General features: G+C 35.0%; 1 protein-coding gene across 1 annotated transcript in view; it reads right to left on the bottom strand.

Moving 5' to 3' along the window:
* The window catches only part of lekr1 (Leucine-, glutamate- and lysine-rich protein 1), a 129,308-nt gene that overhangs the window by 8,598 nt on the left and 98,899 nt on the right, over positions 1–21,811 (bottom strand). Inside the window, exons 10-11 of the mRNA XM_080888370.1 lie at positions 21,565–21,729; positions 16,538–16,741 (exon numbers count right to left, since the gene is read on the bottom strand). Of these exons, the coding sequence (XP_080744496.1) occupies positions 16,538–16,741; positions 21,565–21,729 (369 nt within the window). The remainder of the gene's footprint in view (positions 1–16,537; positions 16,742–21,564; positions 21,730–21,811) is intronic.

The following is a 21,811-nucleotide window of genomic DNA, read 5'->3' as shown; positions in this document are numbered from 1 at the left end:
TCAATGTTATTGTCAATTTTGGCCAGTAAATCATGAAGTTGACCTTTAAGACCTTGGTGGATTCAGGCCAAATTTTGGTGGACTATTAACAGGACCCCACCCCCACTCACTCAGAACTCTCAGCTATGGTGTTTACAGACAGAAAAGAATAACACACAGATACCAAAGCTACCAAAAACATATAAAAAATAAAGTCACACACACACACACACACACACACACACACACATACTCGCTTAAGTCCCGTTTGGGGTCGCATATCTTAACTCCCCCCCTTTGGGGACACCACTTTCTGTATGGTTTAGAAGCAAGCTGGCAACTCAGTTTTACTCCTCCAAGACCACAGAAATAAAAAATCACTTGAGATTTTAATTTTAAGCAACTTTTGTCCAGACAGTATTTTTACCTTCCCATTGGGGACTTGGAATGTTTAATGTCCCCTTTGGGGTCTTCAGCGATACACAGATAAAAAAAACTATTTTATGCCACTTTTGGGGACCTTACTTCCATTTGGGGTCTTCGGCGACACACACATACACAAACTATTTTATGCCACTTTTGGGGACCTTACTTCCATTCGGGGTCTTCAGCAATACACACATACACAAGTTATTTTATGTCAGTTTTGGGGACCATACTTCCCTTAAAGGCAATTCCTTCAAAGTACAATGTAATGTTAACTACCCAATGTAACAATAATCTAAACAATAATTAAGGTCTCTATTTATCTTGAAGAAATCAAAACTATGTCCAATGTCTCGGCCACAGAACAATTTAAATTTTTGACTGCATTTATTACTACTGTGTTGTTTTGGGAGTTTATATGCACATCATTAATGCAGAGAAACTTGGATAAAAAAAAATCATCTGTACTATTGAGTGTTTGTTACCAGCAAATTGTAAGGCAAGAACTTTGCTTCCAAATATGTTCACTGGGAAGAAGTCCCTGGTCCCCTGTCTTCATCTTGATCCGTTTTCTTGTTCTATTGTGTTTTTGTTGGCTCCATACCTGACAGAAGAGACTCAATCTCATTGCTTGAGGAATCTGGATTTTGCAGATCAATTTTTTTTTACATTTCAGGCATTTCTCATGATGCTGCTTCAGCTTGGTTAGTCTTGAGTAGATAAACATCAGTTAAATAGGCAAACATTAGACAGTTAAACTAGTTTTTATATTCTATTTAAACTAAAAGAAATTTCTAATTTCACCTATGAATTGTTAACACAGATAATTTGAACACAATTACCAAGAGTTCATTTGATTTTCAGAAACTATCCAAACCTATCATAAAAGATTTAATTTAATTATTAATAAACACAATACTTTAACCTACATTAGAAGCAATCAAAATATCCTTTACATCAGGGCACCAATAAGTACAGTATTAAAGATCTGTGAGTGATAAGACAAGCTGTACGATTTTAGAATGGATATCTTAATTTTAGTTTTCACTGATGTTACGAGTAGATTTAACATGAATAACAAATAGACAAGCGACAATTAAAAACTGCCAAAGAAGATGACTCTTATGACTTCCGGGGGACATTTCTAACAAAAATGCACTGCGTTAACCTGAATGAGGACAATCAAAAGGATATACATAAATGAAATTGAATTGATATAGTACCAGAGTACAGTGATCATTAACTGATCGTCATTAACGATCAGTGACCATTAACGGTTTTGACACTGATCTCAAGGGTAGATTAATACTAAATACAGAAATATACCTCCATTTAAAAATTGCAAAAACATATGCAACAATAGTTATTGGTATACCTGACTCTTATGACTTTTGGGGACGTTTCTAACACAAAAACACTCCGCTTTAACGTAAATGGGGAGATTCAATGGGAAACTTTCCTTAGGAAACTGGTTAATACAATAAACTCTGATTATTAAACATCTGCATATGTTAAGGTATGTGTAACTACTTTTCGGATGGATTTCTTTATCTTAGTCCTCATTCTGATTGGTATTTGTTCCGTATTTTTAAATCTTAGACATAGTGAAGGTTTTTTTTTTAACATAACCCTTGCTTGAGTGTGGGGATCATTGATAAATTGTTTACAGACTTCATGGATAGATTTATACTGAAAAAGGGACATGATACTATTTTTAGAAAAAAAATCCCGCAACATATTCAACTATAGTCATGAGTATGCCATATGCTTATGACTTTTGGGGACGTTTCTAACACAAATACACTCCGCTTTAACCTAAATGGGGACATTCAATGGGAAACTTTCGTTAGGGAACTGGTTAATACAATGAACTCTGATTATTAAACATCTGCATATATTAAGATATGTGTAATGATTTGGGGGATGGATTGCTTTATCTTAGTCCTCATTCTGATTGGTATTTGTTCCATATTTTCAAATCTTAGACATAATGAAGGATTTTACAAATATAACCCTTACTTGAGTGAGGAGATCACTGATAAATTGTTTGTTGACTTTATAGGTAGATTTATACAGAAAAAAGGAACATGATAACATCTTTTAAAAAATCCCAAAGCATATCCAACTATAGTCATCAGAATGCCATATACTTATGACTTTTGGGGACGTGTCTAACACAAATACACTCCGCTTTAACCTAAATTGGGACATTCAATGAGAAACTTTCCTTAGGGAACTGGTAAATACAACGAACTCATTACACATACCTCAACATATGCATATGTTTCATAATGAAAACATAACCCTTGCTTGACTGTGGGGATCATTGATAAATTGTTTACAGACTTCATGGATAGATTTATACTGCAAAAGGGACATGATACTATTTTTAAAAAAATTACAAAGCATATCCAACTATAGTCATTAGTATGCCATATGCTTATGACTTTTGGGGACGTTTTTAACACAAATGATTTGGGGGATGGATTGCTTTAGCTTAGTCCTCATTCTGATTGGTATTTGTTCCATATTTTCATATCTTAGACATAATGAAGGATTTTACAACATAACTCTTGAGTGTGGTGATCACTGATAAATTGTTCTCGAACTTCATGTATTGAGTTATACTGAAAAAGGGACATGACACTATTTGTAAAAAACAATACAAAAACATATCTGACTATAGTCATAGGTATGCCGTACAGTATACTTATGACTTTTGGGGATGTTTCTAACACAAATACACTCCTCTTTAACCTAAATGGGGACATTCAGTGGACAACTTTCCTTAGGGAACTGGTAAATACAATGAACTCTGATCATTAAACACATGCATATGTTAAGGTATGTGTAACTACTTTTCGGATTGATTGCTTTATCTTAGTCCTCATTCTGATTGGTATTTGTTCCATATTTTCAAATCTTAGACATAATGAAGGATTTTACAACAATAAACCTTACTTGAGTGAGGAGATCACTGATAAATTGTTTGTTGACTTTATAGGTAGATTTATACAGAAAAAATGAACATGATAACATCTTTTAAAAAAATCCCAAAGCATATCCAACTATAGTCATTAGAATGCCATATACTTATGACTTTTGGGGACGTTTCTAACACAAATACACTCCGCTTTAACCTAAATGGGGACATTCAATGAGAAACTTTCCTTAGGGAACTGGTAAATACAACGAACTCATTACACATACCTCAACATATGCATATGTTTCATTATGAAACATATGCATATGTTGAGTTATGTGTAATGATTTGGGGGATGGATTACTTTATCTTAATCCTCCTTCTGATTGGTATTTGTTCCATATTTTCATATCTTTGACATAATGAAGGATTTTACAACATAACTCTTGAGTGTGGTGATCACTGATAAATTGTTCTCGAACTTCATGTATGGAGTTATACTGAAAAAGGGACATGACACTATTTTTAAAAAACAATACAAAAACATATCCGACTATAGTCATAGGTATGCCATATACTTATGACTTTTGGGGATGTTTCTAACACAAATACACTCCTCTTTAACCTAAATGGGGACATTCAATGGGAAACTTTCCTTAGGGAACTGGTAAATACAACGAACTCATTACACATACCTCAACATATGCATATGTTTCATAATGAAAACATAACCCTTGCTTGACTGTGGGGATCATTGATAAATTGTTTACAGACTTCATGGATAGATTTATACTGCAAAAGGGACATGATACTATTTTTAAAAAAATTACAAAGCATATCCAACTATAGTCATTAGTATGCCATATGCTTATGACTTTTGGGGACGTTTTTAACACAAATGATTTGGGGGATGGATTGCTTTAGCTTAGTCCTCATTCTGATTGGTATTTGTTCCATATTTTCAAATCTTAGACATAATGAAGGATTTTACAACATAACTCTTGAGTGTGGTGATCACTGATAAATTGTTCTCGAACTTCATGTATTGAGTTATACTGAAAAAGGGACATGACACTATTTGTAAAAAACAATACAAAAACATATCTGACTATAGTCATAGGTATGCCGTACAGTATACTTATGACTTTTGGGGATGTTTCTAACACAAATACACTCCGCTTTAACCTAAATGGGGACATTCAATGGGAAACTTTCGTTAGGGAACTGGTTAATACAATGAACTCTGATTATTAAACATCTGCATATATTAAGATATGTGTAATGATTTGGGGGATGGATTGCTTTATCTTAGTCCTCATTCTGATTGGTATTTGTTCCATATTTTCAAATCTTAGACATAATGAAGGATTTTACAAATATAACCCTTACTTGAGTGAGGAGATCACTGATAAATTGTTTGTTGACTTTATAGGTAGATTTATACAGAAAAAAGGAACATGATAACATCTTTTAAAAAAATCCCGCAACATATCCAACTATAGTCTATGCCATATGCTTATGACTTTTGGGGACGTTTCTAACACAAATACACTCCGCTTTAACCTAAATGGGGACATTCAATGGGAAACTTTCGTTAGGGAACTGGTTAATACAATGAACTCTGATTATTAAACATCTGCATATATTAAGATATGTGTAATGATTTGGGGGATGGATTGCTTTATCTTAGTCCTCATTCTGATTGGTATTTGTTCCATATTTTCAAATCTTAGACATAATGAAGGATTTTACAAATATAACCCTTACTTGAGTGAGGAGATCACTGATAAATTGTTTGTTGACTTTATAGGTAGATTTATACAGAAAAAAGGAACATGATAACATCTTTTAAAAAAATCCCAAAGCATATCCAACTATAGTCATTAGAATGCCATAAACTTCTGACTTTTGGGGACGTTTCTAACACAAATACACTCCGCTTTAACCTAAATGGGGACATTCAATGAGAAACTTTCCTTAGGGAACTGGTAAATACAACAAACTCATTACACATACCTCAACATATGCATATGTTTCATAATGAAACATATGCATATGTTGAGGTATGTGTAATGATTTGGGGGATGGATTACTTTATCTTAATCCTCCTTCTGATTGGTATTTGTTCCATATTTTCATATCTTTGACATAATGAAGGATTTTACAACATAACTCTTGAGTGTGGTGATCACTGATAAATTGTTCTCGAACTTCATGTATGGAGTTATACTGAAAAAGGGACATGACACTATTTTTAAAAAACAATACAAAAACATATCCGACTATAGTCATAGGTATGCCATATGCTTATGACTTTTGGGGACGTTTCTAACACAAATACACTCCGCTTTAACCTAAATGGGGACATTCAATGGGAAACTTTCGTTAGGGAACTGGTTAATACAATGAACTCTGATTATTAAACATCTGCATATATTAAGATATGTGTAATGATTTGGGGGATGGATTGCTTTATCTTAGTCCTCATTCTGATTGGTATTTGTTCCATATTTTCAAATCTTAGACATAATGAAGGATTTTACAACAATAACCCTTACTTGAGTGAGGAGATCACTGATAAATTGTTTGTTGACTTTATAGGTAGATTTATACAGAAAAAAGGAACATGATAACATCTTTTAAAAAATCCCAAAGCATATCCAACTATAGTCATCAGAATGCCATATACTTATGACTTTTGGGGACGTTTCTAACACAAATACACTCCGCTTTAACCTAAATGGGGACATTCAATGAGAAACTTTCCTTAGGGAACTGGTAAATACAACGAACTCATTACACATACCTCAACATATGCATATGTTTCATAATGAAAACATAACCCTTGCTTGACTGTGGGGATCATTGATAAATTGTTTACAGACTTCATGGATAGATTTATACTGCAAAAGGGACATGATACTATTTTTAAAAAAATTACAAAGCATATCCAACTATAGTCATTAGTATGCCATATGCTTATGACTTTTGGGGACGTTTTTAACACAAATGATTTGGGGGATGGATTGCTTTAGCTTAGTCCTCATTCTGATTGGTATTTGTTCCATATTTTCAAATCTTAGACATAATGAAGGATTTTACAACATAACTCTTGAGTGTGGTGATCACTGATAAATTGTTCTCGAACTTCATGTATTGAGTTATACTGAAAAAGGGACATGACACTATTTGTAAAAAACAATACAAAAACATATCTGACTATAGTCATAGGTATGCCGTACAGTATACTTATGACTTTTGGGGATGTTTCTAACACAAATACACTCCTCTTTAACCTAAATGGGGACATTCAGTGGACAACTTTCCTTAGGGAACTGGTAAATACAATGAACTCTGATCATTAAACACATGCATATGTTAAGATATGTGTAACTACTTTTTGGATTGATTTCTTTATCTTAGTCCTCATTCTGATTGGTATTTGTTCTGTATTTTTAAATCTTAGACATAATGAAGGGGTTGTTCTTTTTTTTAACATAACCCTTGCTTGAGTGTGGGGATCATTGATAAATTGTTTACAGACTTCATGGATAGATTTATACTGAAAAAGGGACATGATACTATTTTTAGAAAAAAAATCCCGCAACATATCCAACTATAGTCATTAGTATGCCATATGCTTATGACTTTTGGGGACGTTTCTAACACAAATACACTCCGCTTTAACCTAAATGGGGACATTCAATGGGAAACTTTCGTTAGGGAACTGGTTAATACAATGAACTCTGATTATTAAACATCTGCATATATTAAGATATGTGTAATGATTTGGGGGATGGATTGCTTTATCTTAGTCCTCATTCTGATTGGTATTTGTTCCATATTTTCAAATCTTAGACATAATGAAGGATTTTACAAATATAACCCTTACTTGAGTGAGGAGATCACTGATAAATTGTTTGTTGACTTTATAGGTAGATTTATACAGAAAAAAGGAACATGATAACATCTTTTAAAAAATCCCAAAGCATATCCAACTATAGTCATTAGAATGCCATAAACTTCTGACTTTTGGGGACGTTTCTAACACAAATACACTCCGCTTTAACCTAAATGGGGACATTCAATGAGAAACTTTCCTTAGGGAACTGGTAAATACAACGAACTCATTACACATACCTCAACATATGCATATGTTGAGGTATGTGTAATGATTTGGGGGATGGATTACTTTATCTTAATCCTCCTTCTGATTGGTATTTGTTCCATATTTTCATATCTTTGACATAATGAAGGATTTTACAACATAACTCTTGAGTGTGGTGATCACTGATAAATTGCTCTCGAACTTCATGTATGGAGTTATACTGAAAAAGGGACATGACACTATTTTTAAAAAACAATACAAAAACATTTTCGACTATAGTCATAGGTATGCCATATACTTATGACTTTTGGGGATGTTTCTAACACAAATACACTCCTCTTTAACCTAAATGGGGACATTCAATGGGAAACTTTCCTTAGGGAACTGGTAAATACAACGAACTCATTACACATACCTCAACATATGCATATGTTTCATAATGAAAACATAACCCTTGCTTGACTGTGGGGATCATTGATAAATTGTTTACAGACTTCATGGATAGATTTATACTGCAAAAGGGACATGATACTATTTTTAAAAAAATTACAAAGCATATCCAACTATAGTCATTAGTATGCCATATGCTTATGACTTTTGGGGACGTTTTTAACACAAATGATTTGGGGGATGGATTGCTTTAGCTTAGTCCTCATTCTGATTGGTATTTGTTCCATATTTTCATATCTTAGACATAATGAAGGATTTTACAACATAACTCTTGAGTGTGGTGATCACTGATAAATTGTTCTCGAACTTCATGTATTGAGTTATACTGAAAAAGGGACATGACACTATTTGTAAAAAACAATACAAAAACATATCTGACTATAGTCATAGGTATGCCGTACAGTATACTTATGACTTTTGGGGATGTTTCTAACACAAATACACTCCTCTTTAACCTAAATGGGGACATTCAGTGGACAACTTTCCTTAGGGAACTGGTAAATACAATGAACTCTGATCATTAAACACATGCATATGTTAAGGTATGTGTAACTACTTTTCGGATTGATTGCTTTATCTTAGTCCTCATTCTGATTGGTATTTGTTCCATATTTTCAAATCTTAGACATAATGAAGGATTTTACAACAATAAACCTTACTTGAGTGAGGAGATCACTGATAAATTGTTTGTTGACTTTATAGGTAGATTTATACAGAAAAAATGAACATGATAACATCTTTTAAAAAAATCCCAAAGCATATCCAACTATAGTCATTAGAATGCCATATACTTATGACTTTTGGGGACGTTTCTAACACAAATACACTCCGCTTTAACCTAAATGGGGACATTCAATGAGAAACTTTCCTTAGGGAACTGGTAAATACAACGAACTCATTACACATACCTCAACATATGCATATGTTTCATTATGAAACATATGCATATGTTGAGTTATGTGTAATGATTTGGGGGATGGATTACTTTATCTTAATCCTCCTTCTGATTGGTATTTGTTCCATATTTTCATATCTTTGACATAATGAAGGATTTTACAACATAACTCTTGAGTGTGGTGATCACTGATAAATTGTTCTCGAACTTCATGTATGGAGTTATACTGAAAAAGGGACATGACACTATTTTTAAAAAACAATACAAAAACATATCCGACTATAGTCATAGGTATGCCATATACTTATGACTTTTGGGGATGTTTCTAACACAAATACACTCCTCTTTAACCTAAATGGGGACATTCAATGGGAAACTTTCCTTAGGGAACTGGTAAATACAACGAACTCATTACACATACCTCAACATATGCATATGTTTCATAATGAAAACATAACCCTTGCTTGACTGTGGGGATCATTGATAAATTGTTTACAGACTTCATGGATAGATTTATACTGCAAAAGGGACATGATACTATTTTTAAAAAAATTACAAAGCATATCCAACTATAGTCATTAGTATGCCATATGCTTATGACTTTTGGGGACGTTTTTAACACAAATGATTTGGGGGATGGATTGCTTTAGCTTAGTCCTCATTCTGATTGGTATTTGTTCCATATTTTCAAATCTTAGACATAATGAAGGATTTTACAACATAACTCTTGAGTGTGGTGATCACTGATAAATTGTTCTCGAACTTCATGTATTGAGTTATACTGAAAAAGGGACATGACACTATTTGTAAAAAACAATACAAAAACATATCTGACTATAGTCATAGGTATGCCGTACAGTATACTTATGACTTTTGGGGATGTTTCTAACACAAATACACTCCGCTTTAACCTAAATGGGGACATTCAATGGGAAACTTTCGTTAGGGAACTGGTTAATACAATGAACTCTGATTATTAAACATCTGCATATATTAAGATATGTGTAATGATTTGGGGGATGGATTGCTTTATCTTAGTCCTCATTCTGATTGGTATTTGTTCCATATTTTCAAATCTTAGACATAATGAAGGATTTTACAAATATAACCCTTACTTGAGTGAGGAGATCACTGATAAATTGTTTGTTGACTTTATAGGTAGATTTATACAGAAAAAAGGAACATGATAACATCTTTTAAAAAAATCCCGCAACATATCCAACTATAGTCTATGCCATATGCTTATGACTTTTGGGGACGTTTCTAACACAAATACACTCCGCTTTAACCTAAATGGGGACATTCAATGGGAAACTTTCGTTAGGGAACTGGTTAATACAATGAACTCTGATTATTAAACATCTGCATATATTAAGATATGTGTAATGATTTGGGGGATGGATTGCTTTATCTTAGTCCTCATTCTGATTGGTATTTGTTCCATATTTTCAAATCTTAGACATAATGAAGGATTTTACAAATATAACCCTTACTTGAGTGAGGAGATCACTGATAAATTGTTTGTTGACTTTATAGGTAGATTTATACAGAAAAAAGGAACATGATAACATCTTTTAAAAAAATCCCAAAGCATATCCAACTATAGTCATTAGAATGCCATAAACTTCTGACTTTTGGGGACGTTTCTAACACAAATACACTCCGCTTTAACCTAAATGGGGACATTCAATGAGAAACTTTCCTTAGGGAACTGGTAAATACAACAAACTCATTACACATACCTCAACATATGCATATGTTTCATAATGAAACATATGCATATGTTGAGGTATGTGTAATGATTTGGGGGATGGATTACTTTATCTTAATCCTCCTTCTGATTGGTATTTGTTCCATATTTTCATATCTTTGACATAATGAAGGATTTTACAACATAACTCTTGAGTGTGGTGATCACTGATAAATTGTTCTCGAACTTCATGTATGGAGTTATACTGAAAAAGGGACATGACACTATTTTTAAAAAACAATACAAAAACATATCCGACTATAGTCATAGGTATGCCATATGCTTATGACTTTTGGGGACGTTTCTAACACAAATACACTCCGCTTTAACCTAAATGGGGACATTCAATGGGAAACTTTCGTTAGGGAACTGGTTAATACAATGAACTCTGATTATTAAACATCTGCATATATTAAGATATGTGTAATGATTTGGGGGATGGATTGCTTTATCTTAGTCCTCATTCTGATTGGTATTTGTTCCATATTTTCAAATCTTAGACATAATGAAGGATTTTACAACAATAACCCTTACTTGAGTGAGGAGATCACTGATAAATTGTTTGTTGACTTTATAGGTAGATTTATACAGAAAAAAGGAACATGATAACATCTTTTAAAAAATCCCAAAGCATATCCAACTATAGTCATCAGAATGCCATATACTTATGACTTTTGGGGACGTTTCTAACACAAATACACTCCGCTTTAACCTAAATGGGGACATTCAATGAGAAACTTTCCTTAGGGAACTGGTAAATACAACGAACTCATTACACATACCTCAACATATGCATATGTTTCATAATGAAAACATAACCCTTGCTTGACTGTGGGGATCATTGATAAATTGTTTACAGACTTCATGGATAGATTTATACTGCAAAAGGGACATGATACTATTTTTAAAAAAATTACAAAGCATATCCAACTATAGTCATTAGTATGCCATATGCTTATGACTTTTGGGGACGTTTTTAACACAAATGATTTGGGGGATGGATTGCTTTAGCTTAGTCCTCATTCTGATTGGTATTTGTTCCATATTTTCAAATCTTAGACATAATGAAGGATTTTACAACATAACTCTTGAGTGTGGTGATCACTGATAAATTGTTCTCGAACTTCATGTATTGAGTTATACTGAAAAAGGGACATGACACTATTTGTAAAAAACAATACAAAAACATATCTGACTATAGTCATAGGTATGCCGTACAGTATACTTATGACTTTTGGGGATGTTTCTAACACAAATACACTCCTCTTTAACCTAAATGGGGACATTCAGTGGACAACTTTCCTTAGGGAACTGGTAAATACAATGAACTCTGATCATTAAACACATGCATATGTTAAGATATGTGTAACTACTTTTTGGATTGATTTCTTTATCTTAGTCCTCATTCTGATTGGTATTTGTTCTGTATTTTTAAATCTTAGACATAATGAAGGGGTTGTTCTTTTTTTTAACATAACCCTTGCTTGAGTGTGGGGATCATTGATAAATTGTTTACAGACTTCATGGATAGATTTATACTGAAAAAGGGACATGATACTATTTTTAGAAAAAAAATCCCGCAACATATCCAACTATAGTCATTAGTATGCCATATGCTTATGACTTTTGGGGACGTTTCTAACACAAATACACTCCGCTTTAACCTAAATGGGGACATTCAATGGGAAACTTTCGTTAGGGAACTGGTTAATACAATGAACTCTGATTATTAAACATCTGCATATATTAAGATATGTGTAATGATTTGGGGGATGGATTGCTTTATCTTAGTCCTCATTCTGATTGGTATTTGTTCCATATTTTCAAATCTTAGACATAATGAAGGATTTTACAAATATAACCCTTACTTGAGTGAGGAGATCACTGATAAATTGTTTGTTGACTTTATAGGTAGATTTATACAGAAAAAAGGAACATGATAACATCTTTTAAAAAATCCCAAAGCATATCCAACTATAGTCATTAGAATGCCATAAACTTCTGACTTTTGGGGACGTTTCTAACACAAATACACTCCGCTTTAACCTAAATGGGGACATTCAATGAGAAACTTTCCTTAGGGAACTGGTAAATACAACGAACTCATTACACATACCTCAACATATGCATATGTTGAGGTATGTGTAATGATTTGGGGGATGGATTACTTTATCTTAATCCTCCTTCTGATTGGTATTTGTTCCATATTTTCATATCTTTGACATAATGAAGGATTTTACAACATAACTCTTGAGTGTGGTGATCACTGATAAATTGCTCTCGAACTTCATGTATGGAGTTATACTGAAAAAGGGACATGACACTATTTTTAAAAAACAATACAAAAACATTTTCGACTATAGTCATAGGTATGCCATATACTTATGACTTTTGGGGATGTTTCTAACACAAATACACTCCTCTTTAACCTAAATGGGGACATTCAATGGGAAACTTTCCTTAGGGAACTGGTAAATACAACGAACTCATTACACATACCTCAACATATGCATATGTTGAGGTATGTGTAATGATTTGGGGGATGGATTACTTTATCTTAATCCTCCTTCTGATTGGTATTTGTTCCATATTTTCATATCTTTGACATAATGAAGGATTTTACAACATAACTCTTGAGTGTGGTGATCACTGATAAATTGCTCTCGAACTTCATGTATGGAGTTATACTGAAAAAGGGACATGACACTATTTTTAAAAAACAATACAAAAACATTTTCGACTATAGTCATAGGTATGCCATATACTTATGACTTTTGGGGATGTTTCTAACACAAATACACTCCTCTTTAACCTAAATGGGGACATTCAATGGGAAACTTTCCTTAGGGAACTGGTAAATACAATGAACTCTGATTATTAAACACACGCATATATTAAGGTATTTGTTCTGTATTTTTAAATCTTAGACATAATGAAGGGGTTGGTTTTTTTTTAACATAACCCTTACTTGAGTGTGGGGATCATTGATAAATTGTTCTCGAACTTCATGCATGGAGTTATACTGAAAAAGGGACATGACATTATTTTTAAAAATACAATAACTGGTAAATAACTGGAACTGGTAAATACAATGAACTCTGATTATTAAACATATGCATATGTTGAGGTATGTGTAATGATGTGGGGGATGGATTGCTTTATCTTAATCCTCATTCTGATTGGTATTTGTTCCATATTTTCAAATCTTAGACATAATGAAGGATTTTACAACATAGCCCTTACTTGAGTGTGGGAATCATTGATAAATTGTTCTCTGACTTCATGGATAGTTTTATACAGAAAATAGGGACATGATATAAAAAAAAAAAAAATACAAAACTATATCCAACTATAGTCACTAGTATGCCATATTCTTATGACTTTTGGGGACGTTTCTAACACAAATACACTCCACTTTAACCTAAATGGGGACATTCAAAATCCTGCAGTTTATTTATGTTTCTTTGTTTCAGAATAATAAATAAATAAATTAAACAAATAGCATAATATTCCTCTTTATAAAGCTTATTTATTTTTTCCGTTTCATTAGCCTCTCTTAATTAACAAGATAATCCTCATTGTTAGCTTGCACATGAAAAACTTAAGGATGCTAATAAACATCCTTTATTATTTTAGAATCATAAAAGCATAAAAAAAATTAAATCCCCTAAAATATTGAATGTTTGGTTCATTCAAACATCCCTTGATGTTTAATCCAAGACGGCTCTGAATGTGTAACTTATATGTGGCTAGCTTTTTCGGGCTAATTAGCTCGAATCTTTTTTTTCCCAAATCATCAAGGGCACATCTAGCAAGCCAGTATTAGCAGTTATTACTAAATAACTTTCTTACATTCAAACAGAAAATGCTGAAACTTGTCAGCAGAACCCTTAAGATATAGGTATAAAAAACTAAAAAGTTTTAATCACTTTTCATACCTTTAAAGCTGCTCTACATGCTGCTGCTTGCACACACCTCTATGGCTGCGATCAAGGCCTATGGTGACATAGAGGTCTTACCTCACCTCCCCTATCTTTAGGCTGTCCCTGCTCTGTGCCTCTTCACTCTCACACACACACGAACTCCAGACCTGCATTCATCGCTTTCCTCTGAGCCCCCCCACCCGACAGACATACAAAACTCTAAACATCGCCCTTTGACTTACTGCCCCACCCCCACTTGCACACAAACTTTTTCCTGAAAGCACTCTGATTGTATGACACTAGTGTTCATTGTATTATGTTGTACATAGGACTTTTGTTTTGTTTTTATCTTTAAGGTTTTCACTGTACACTGTAGACCGTGGGAGCATTACAATTTAAAATTCCTGTGTATCATCTGTACATGTGGGTTTTCACAATAAAGCTGACTTTGAACTTGACTTGAGTCAAGCTCTGCACATATCTCTAAGACCCAGTCAACCATGCTACAGAAGCTAATCTTTCCCACTTGTATCCAGGATATAATTTTTTTTCTGTCATGATCCATATGTAATGACCATTGTCTTACACAGTTTTTGATCAGCTCTTAAAGAAACTTTGGTGAGAATTAAGTTTTATGCCATATGCTTGTGACTTTTTATGCTTTTTAGGTATTAACATTGAAATTTAAATTTAGCTCAGCTGTTTCACCAAATTTTGGATCCCTGCACCATCCAACAGAAATTCAAGAAACATCTTAAATATTTTGCACTAAAAGTATCAAGAATTTAGAGTAATTTATGTCAAGCTGCAGTTCAGAAAGCAAATATGAACCTAAAGTGCTCCATTATTTCATGCATCTGCTTCACATCATGCCAAATAATTCTTTAAAAAATATTAAAACTATTTATATCATAATTACGTGAAATATGACTCTTTTGTATTTTCTAGTGTCTTCTTTATCCTTTAAAAATATAATCTACTAAATAGTCTACTGATTTCTATTATTTAGTCAAGAGAACAAATGTTTGTTTATATAAAACCATTCATACAGAAGAATGTTGAATAAGATTTTCAAAAAAGATCAATATATTAAAAGAAATCTTACACTATAATAATATAAGGGTTAGGGAGAGGTAATACACACACAAAAAAATCCAAGATATGTCACTTTTGGGGACAGTGGAAATTCTTGCAATTTCACACACTTCCACTAGGGGCAACATAGAGTTATACACAGATTGCAAAAATTTTTGGGGGCAATGTCATACACATACACAAAAAATCTAAAAAATGTCACTTTTGGGGACAGGTGAGATTTTTGGATTAAAATATGTTTTAGAGCATGCTGAACGTTGTTAGAGGTAAATCTAATTGGGGACGGTGGTTTTGGTCCCCAAAGGTAGAGGTGTCCCCAATTGACTGGTGTGTGAGCTGACAGAAGTCCCCAATTTTGACACAAGCAAACTCACACACACACACACACACACACACACACACACACACACACACACACACACACACACACACACACACAGAATGTTTGGCAAAGTCAAGCTCATCACTACAGGAAGCTCTCTTTCCTGTCCCGTCTTTGTTCTTGTTCATAAAGTTTGCTCCCGCGCTATCGTTCATTCATTCCCTCAAACACGTGCACACACTGGCCTTCTTTTATTCATTCCTCCATTTGAACTTTTTATATGCACGCCCCATCCTGCTTCCTCTTTGCGCCGCTTCCATCTCTTTATGTGCTGCTTCGCAATTTAATTCGACTCCATTTTGAAACGTACTGGCACAGAAATCCAACACTGCGCGCTCTGCTGCCAAAGCAAATATGAACTCTGTCTGTCTCTCGCTTCTCTCGCTCTCTCTTCATCTTAAACTTTCTCGCTCACTGCCTCTGGCTGTGATCAAGCTAACGTAAATATGCGCCCTGTGTGAATAGGGATTGCACACGAACAAGTGAAGCTAAGGCAAATGTCTTTGTTTGCAAATGCACACTTTCTATTTTAAATTCACCTGAAGAACAAAAAAACTGAGAAACCTTCCACGGTTCCACCCATGGTTAGACAAACCATGCGCACACCTCTTCCTGTAGTTCAGCATTCTTCTCAGTCATTAGCTTTATCGCTGCTTTAGCCTGGACCAGATTCGCCATCGCCTGTCGGTGTATCTCCTCCTCTTTTCTCCTCCTCTCCTCACATTGGGTTCTCCTCTTGTCCTCCCTGCTCCTCCACTCTTGCTGCAGTACCTCTTGCAGTTCCCGCAGTTTCATTTCACTCTTCTCCAACTGCAAAAGAAGACATGTTTTAATCCATGAATAAAAACAGTTACTTATAGTAAACAAAAGACTGTTTAAACAGGACAGGACGGTTTTGAGATGTGGATCTCTTTAAATGATGCTGTCTGGCATTTTGTGGATTTCAAACGGACTCATTAAAATGTCTTTCAGGGACTACGGGGAAATCGAGGTGACATAAAAATGCAAAAGCTTCAAGCGTTTCTGCTTCATATATTGGGGACAACATGTTTTCTTTGACCTCGTCTAGACTTTGTTCCAGAAGTGGGCAGGAAGGGAATTAGCAGTGACAGACACAGTAGGAGCTGAAGGGCTTGAGGGGGGAATTTAGCATTTTACTACACTGGGCATATTCACTGCTTGTCAAATTTGTGATCTTGACACTGGTTTGTGTTTTGCTTTCTCTTTTATTGTTGTCTCCTACCATCAGCAGTTTAAATGTGGGCGGATATATATTTTGGGTGTGGGAAACCTGCTAACCCGCACGTCATCATCTACTGTTATCACATATCCAACATCTGGATTTAAAATCTGACACAGAAAATCAACAGAATCTTTCCTTTCCAACATTAACAGTCAGGTATCAAGCTTTATATGGAAAATTTAAAAAAAAAAGTCCAATGCTACATAGAGGTTGGAATTGGATTTTTGATACTTTTTCTAAAATATGTGGACAAGCAATACATCCATCTCCATAAATTTCACTGTCCGGCGTGCAGGGCCGGCCCGTGGCATTGGCCGTATAGGCAAATACTAAGGGCGCCGTCCATCAGGGGGCGCCACGCCAGTGCCACAAATATTGAGAAAAAAAAAAGTTGGTACTATTATTTCTAAATACAAAAAATAATCCCACGTTAATTAAAATGCAAAGTAAAGCTTATTTAATAGAAATATTATTTGTTACAACATTACGCCCCCCCCTCCCCGCACGGTGCGCCCCCTCCCTTCCCGTATCATGGTTCCTTTTGGACGTCACCACATCAAAAAATCAACACAAGATGTCAAAACGGCCAAAACTGTCAGGTGCCCAGGGAAGAAAAAAGAGAAAAGAAGAGGAGGAGAAACGAGAAAAAGACAGAGGTAGGTAACGTTAGCCTACATGAAATTATTTGTCTGAATGTGATAGTAACCTAAAATTTTAGCATTAAGCTAATGTTACATGATTCGCTAATTGCTAATCAATAAATAGCTAGTTAACTGTTTTAACGTCAGTTAATATTGTGGAGGGGGCTAAATTGTTATGGAAAATAATAATGTAACGTTAGGTAATTACAGTACTCCCACCTTTCCCACCATTCCTCATTTGTATTCATCTTTTAAGCAGGTGTTTTTTGTTTACATTGTTATTGCCTTCTTGTTAGTTAACGTTTACCCTGCAGGTAATAGTCACTTTTCCACCCCTGTATATATTATAGTTGTAAGCCTAGTTGTTAAAGTGCACATCATTAATGTTAATTAAGCAATATCACATGAGAGGGAATGCTGTTTTTTAATATGAGCACTGCTGTGATTCGGTCAAAGATAATCATAACATAACATTCTCATATGATATTATACTGTTACTTTGCATTCTGCTATTCAGCATTTCACTGTAATGATGACAATAAATTGAATCTAATCTAATTTGCATAAGAGTTAACATCATACATATATCTCTTTGGTTTTTCATTTATATTATATCATTTCATTTTATTCCTGGAATCATATGTTTTTATTATTAGACTTTAATACTCAGTGGTGTCACATACTCCTCTCTTCAGATGCACTGTTGAAGTTTCTAAATCCCACCCCTGGGCCATCTACCACATCTACCGCTGCTGCCTCCACTTCAGCAGCACAACCCACCAGTGATGCAGCATCAGCAGCACAACCCACCAGTGATGCTGGTTTATTTAATATCTTGTTTTGTGCAGTGCCTTATTTATATTGTATTTTTAATTTATTTTATCCAACTTGTTGACACGTTTTATTGTGTTTATGTATGTAAAATTTATTGTATTTCATATATTCATTTTTTATTTTTTGTATTCATTTATTTATTCATATATTTTTTTATCTTGTTAATTATTCTGATTGTGAATTTGCTTTCTTTAAGTAAAAAAAAAAAGGTCAAAGACAAAGCTATTCGGTTTCTTGTGAGTACATACACGACACTGCCGATGTAGGGGGGCGCCACCGAAAATCTTGCCTAGGGCGCCAGATTGGTTAGGGCCGGGCCTGCCGGCGTGGTACAGATGGTATTAATTGAGGGCCACCAGGAAGGGAAAAAAAGGGAGAGGTAACACAACAGGTGAGTGTTCTGCAGTCAATCACCTATAACAACCATCGCAAAAGTAAATCAACGTCACAATGAAGAAAACTCATGTTTTCAAAGACTAACTGAGACTTGCATGAAAATGACATGCAAGCTGTGGCATGAACTGAAGCGAGCTATTCAATGAAGACGTCCTACAAGCTATTAAGGAACTGATACAGTCCCAATACAGAAATGGTTTAAGACTCTTTATTTTTACTCGTTATTGTTATGCAAGCCTCATAAATAGCTAGAGGAACTTCTACAAGTTCCCAAATTTAGTGGTTAATTTGCTTCTTTTCAGCCCACACTAGAAAAAAGTTACCACTATTTTGAAACATTAGTTTAGTCACACTGTTACTATAACTTGACTAGATTAAGAATTAATTACTAATTAATGCACAAATGTCTGCAAATATTTTCTTCAAATTTTTGCAGTCAATTAAGGCCATGTCAAAAAGAAAGTACACCATCTTTCTAAGGTTTTACATAAGCTATCAGGTCCTTAAAATGAGGTAAATTTAAATACAAAACCTCAGACAACACATGATCTATTACACCACATCAGTATTTATTTACAAAAATAAGACAAAATTCAGAAGCACTGTGTGAAAAACGAAGTATACCCTTAATTCTTTTCATGATTTACAGCCTGAGTCACACAGGCCTAGAGACCTTGGTAAACAAAAACCATATTCTCAGATTGTTTGTAAGTGTTTACCAGCAGTTGCTGTGAAATCAATTGCAAAAGCCTCATCCTCAAAGGCCTAGAGATCAGTCAGTGACAAGCTGATGAGTGGTTGTTGGACGTTCCCGGCAGTCACTAGGTAAAATTGGTTGCAAAGAGGTAAATACCACTGCACTGAAAACATTCTTGCAATTACCAGCAGCTTACTGCACTCGCCCAAAGTTTGCGCAGGAGAGTGTCTGCTAATACTCGCCAACTACTGACCAAGCAGTCATTCACTTTCAAAGTAAAAGTTGTGCCTTAAATCTGCAAACAACAAATTTCAAAAGGCACACCTTTTACTTTAAAGGCCAAGTTTCTCTGTTTCTGGTTTGTGTCACACTTCTTCAAGTTTAACTCTTGCTAGGGTAAGTAGTTGGCGTGTGTTTGCAGACAAGTCAGCAGATAATCTGCTAGTGACCAAAGCAGCTGCAAGGACGTTTTTACCACGTCAAAGTCAGCAACTTCCAACAACCACTTGCTGACTGGTTAGGGAATACACATTATTTCTCAGTGAACCGGTTTGTAGACTTGACTGACTGGGACCTAAGAGGGAAAGTAACAGCCAGGTGCCAATAATCAAATACACTTGAAAAGATGAACGACCATGGCTTGTTTGGAAGTATTGCCAGGAGAAAGCCTCTTCTCTCTAAAAAGAGCATGGCACCACCGCTTACTTTTACAAAGTTCATCCAAACAAATCTCGAGACTTGAATGTCAACAATGTCCTTTGGACATATGAGACCAAAGTGGAGATGTTTGGCCATAATGCACAGCACCTTGTTTGGAGAAAAACAAACACAGAGCGAACATATCAGCACAAACACCTCATATCAACTATCAAGAAGAGTAGTGGAGACGTGACGACCACAGGAACTGGTCCCCTGTCTTAGTCAATCACAAACTCCTCTGTATACCAAAGTATTCTAGAGTCAAATGTGAGGTCGTCTGTCTGAGCTAAAGTTTGGCTGAAACTGGGTCATAAACAGGACAAAGATCCCATGGACAGCAGCAACTCTACAGCAGGATGACTGAAAAAGAAAATAATCAAGGTGTTGCAATGGCCCAGTCAAAGTCCAGGCCTCAGCCTGACTGAAATGCTGGTGAGGGACCTTAAGAGAGCTGTGCATAAACAAATGCCAGCAAACCTCAAAGAACTGAAAAGAAGACTGGACCAAAATTCCTCCACAATGACGTGAGAGACTGATGAAGTCATACAGATTACTTCAAGTTATTATTGCTAAAATTTGTTCTACAAGCTACCAAGTCCTGTGAAAACTTGAATTTGATGCATAGTGAGTACTAAATTCCCTACTTTGAAAAGAGTTACTACTCACAAAGAACTCAGGAAGAACTTTACCCAGAAACTGAAAGTTTTACAAAAAGCTGGTGCAAGCAGATCCTGGTCTTACATTTCTAGAGGCCACAAAGTCGCAGAGAGAAAACAAACAAAGACAGACACACAGGGAAGTAAAATGGCCAAAAGAGAAAGGAAAAAGTTGACAGATGGCAAATTACAAAAGAGAACACAAGAATGGATGTACTCGGCGAAGCACATGCTCTGTCCTCTTATCTGCAATTTCAGAATAATCTGTCTGCTTGCCATCTGTTCAGATTTCTTTCTCATAATACAGTGAATGAAAGATGAGATATAAAGGGGGGCAAAATTGAAAAGGACAACCACAAAAGCTTGATATTGTGAACAAAGGCTTTAAGAACTGCATGCATTTTGCTCCTATTTATGTAATGGAATTTGATGTGTACAACACTCATGTTCACCTAACACCTATGCACCTTCTGCTGAAGCTGGGACCTGTCTTGCTGACACTGTAGAAGCATGAACTGGCTCTTCTCCCTGTCCACTGTCAGCTCTAGGTCCATCTCCCGGCGAAGCTTCTCCATCTGCTCCCTCAGGTGCAATGAACTCTGGGATCTTTGCTCTTCTAGGGCAGCAGTCAGCTACAGAATTAAAGCCAAACACACACACACAAAAACATTTACACAAGACCAGCCTACATATGTTTATTCTTGCATACAATAA

Source organism: Rhamphochromis sp. 'chilingali' (genome assembly GCF_963969265.1).
Source record: "Rhamphochromis sp. 'chilingali' genome assembly, chromosome: 8".
Classification (NCBI taxonomy): Eukaryota; Metazoa; Chordata; class Actinopteri; order Cichliformes; family Cichlidae; genus Rhamphochromis; species Rhamphochromis sp. 'chilingali'.
The sequence above is the reverse complement of the archived record's forward strand: the minus strand, read 5'-3'. Positions and strand labels throughout refer to the sequence as shown.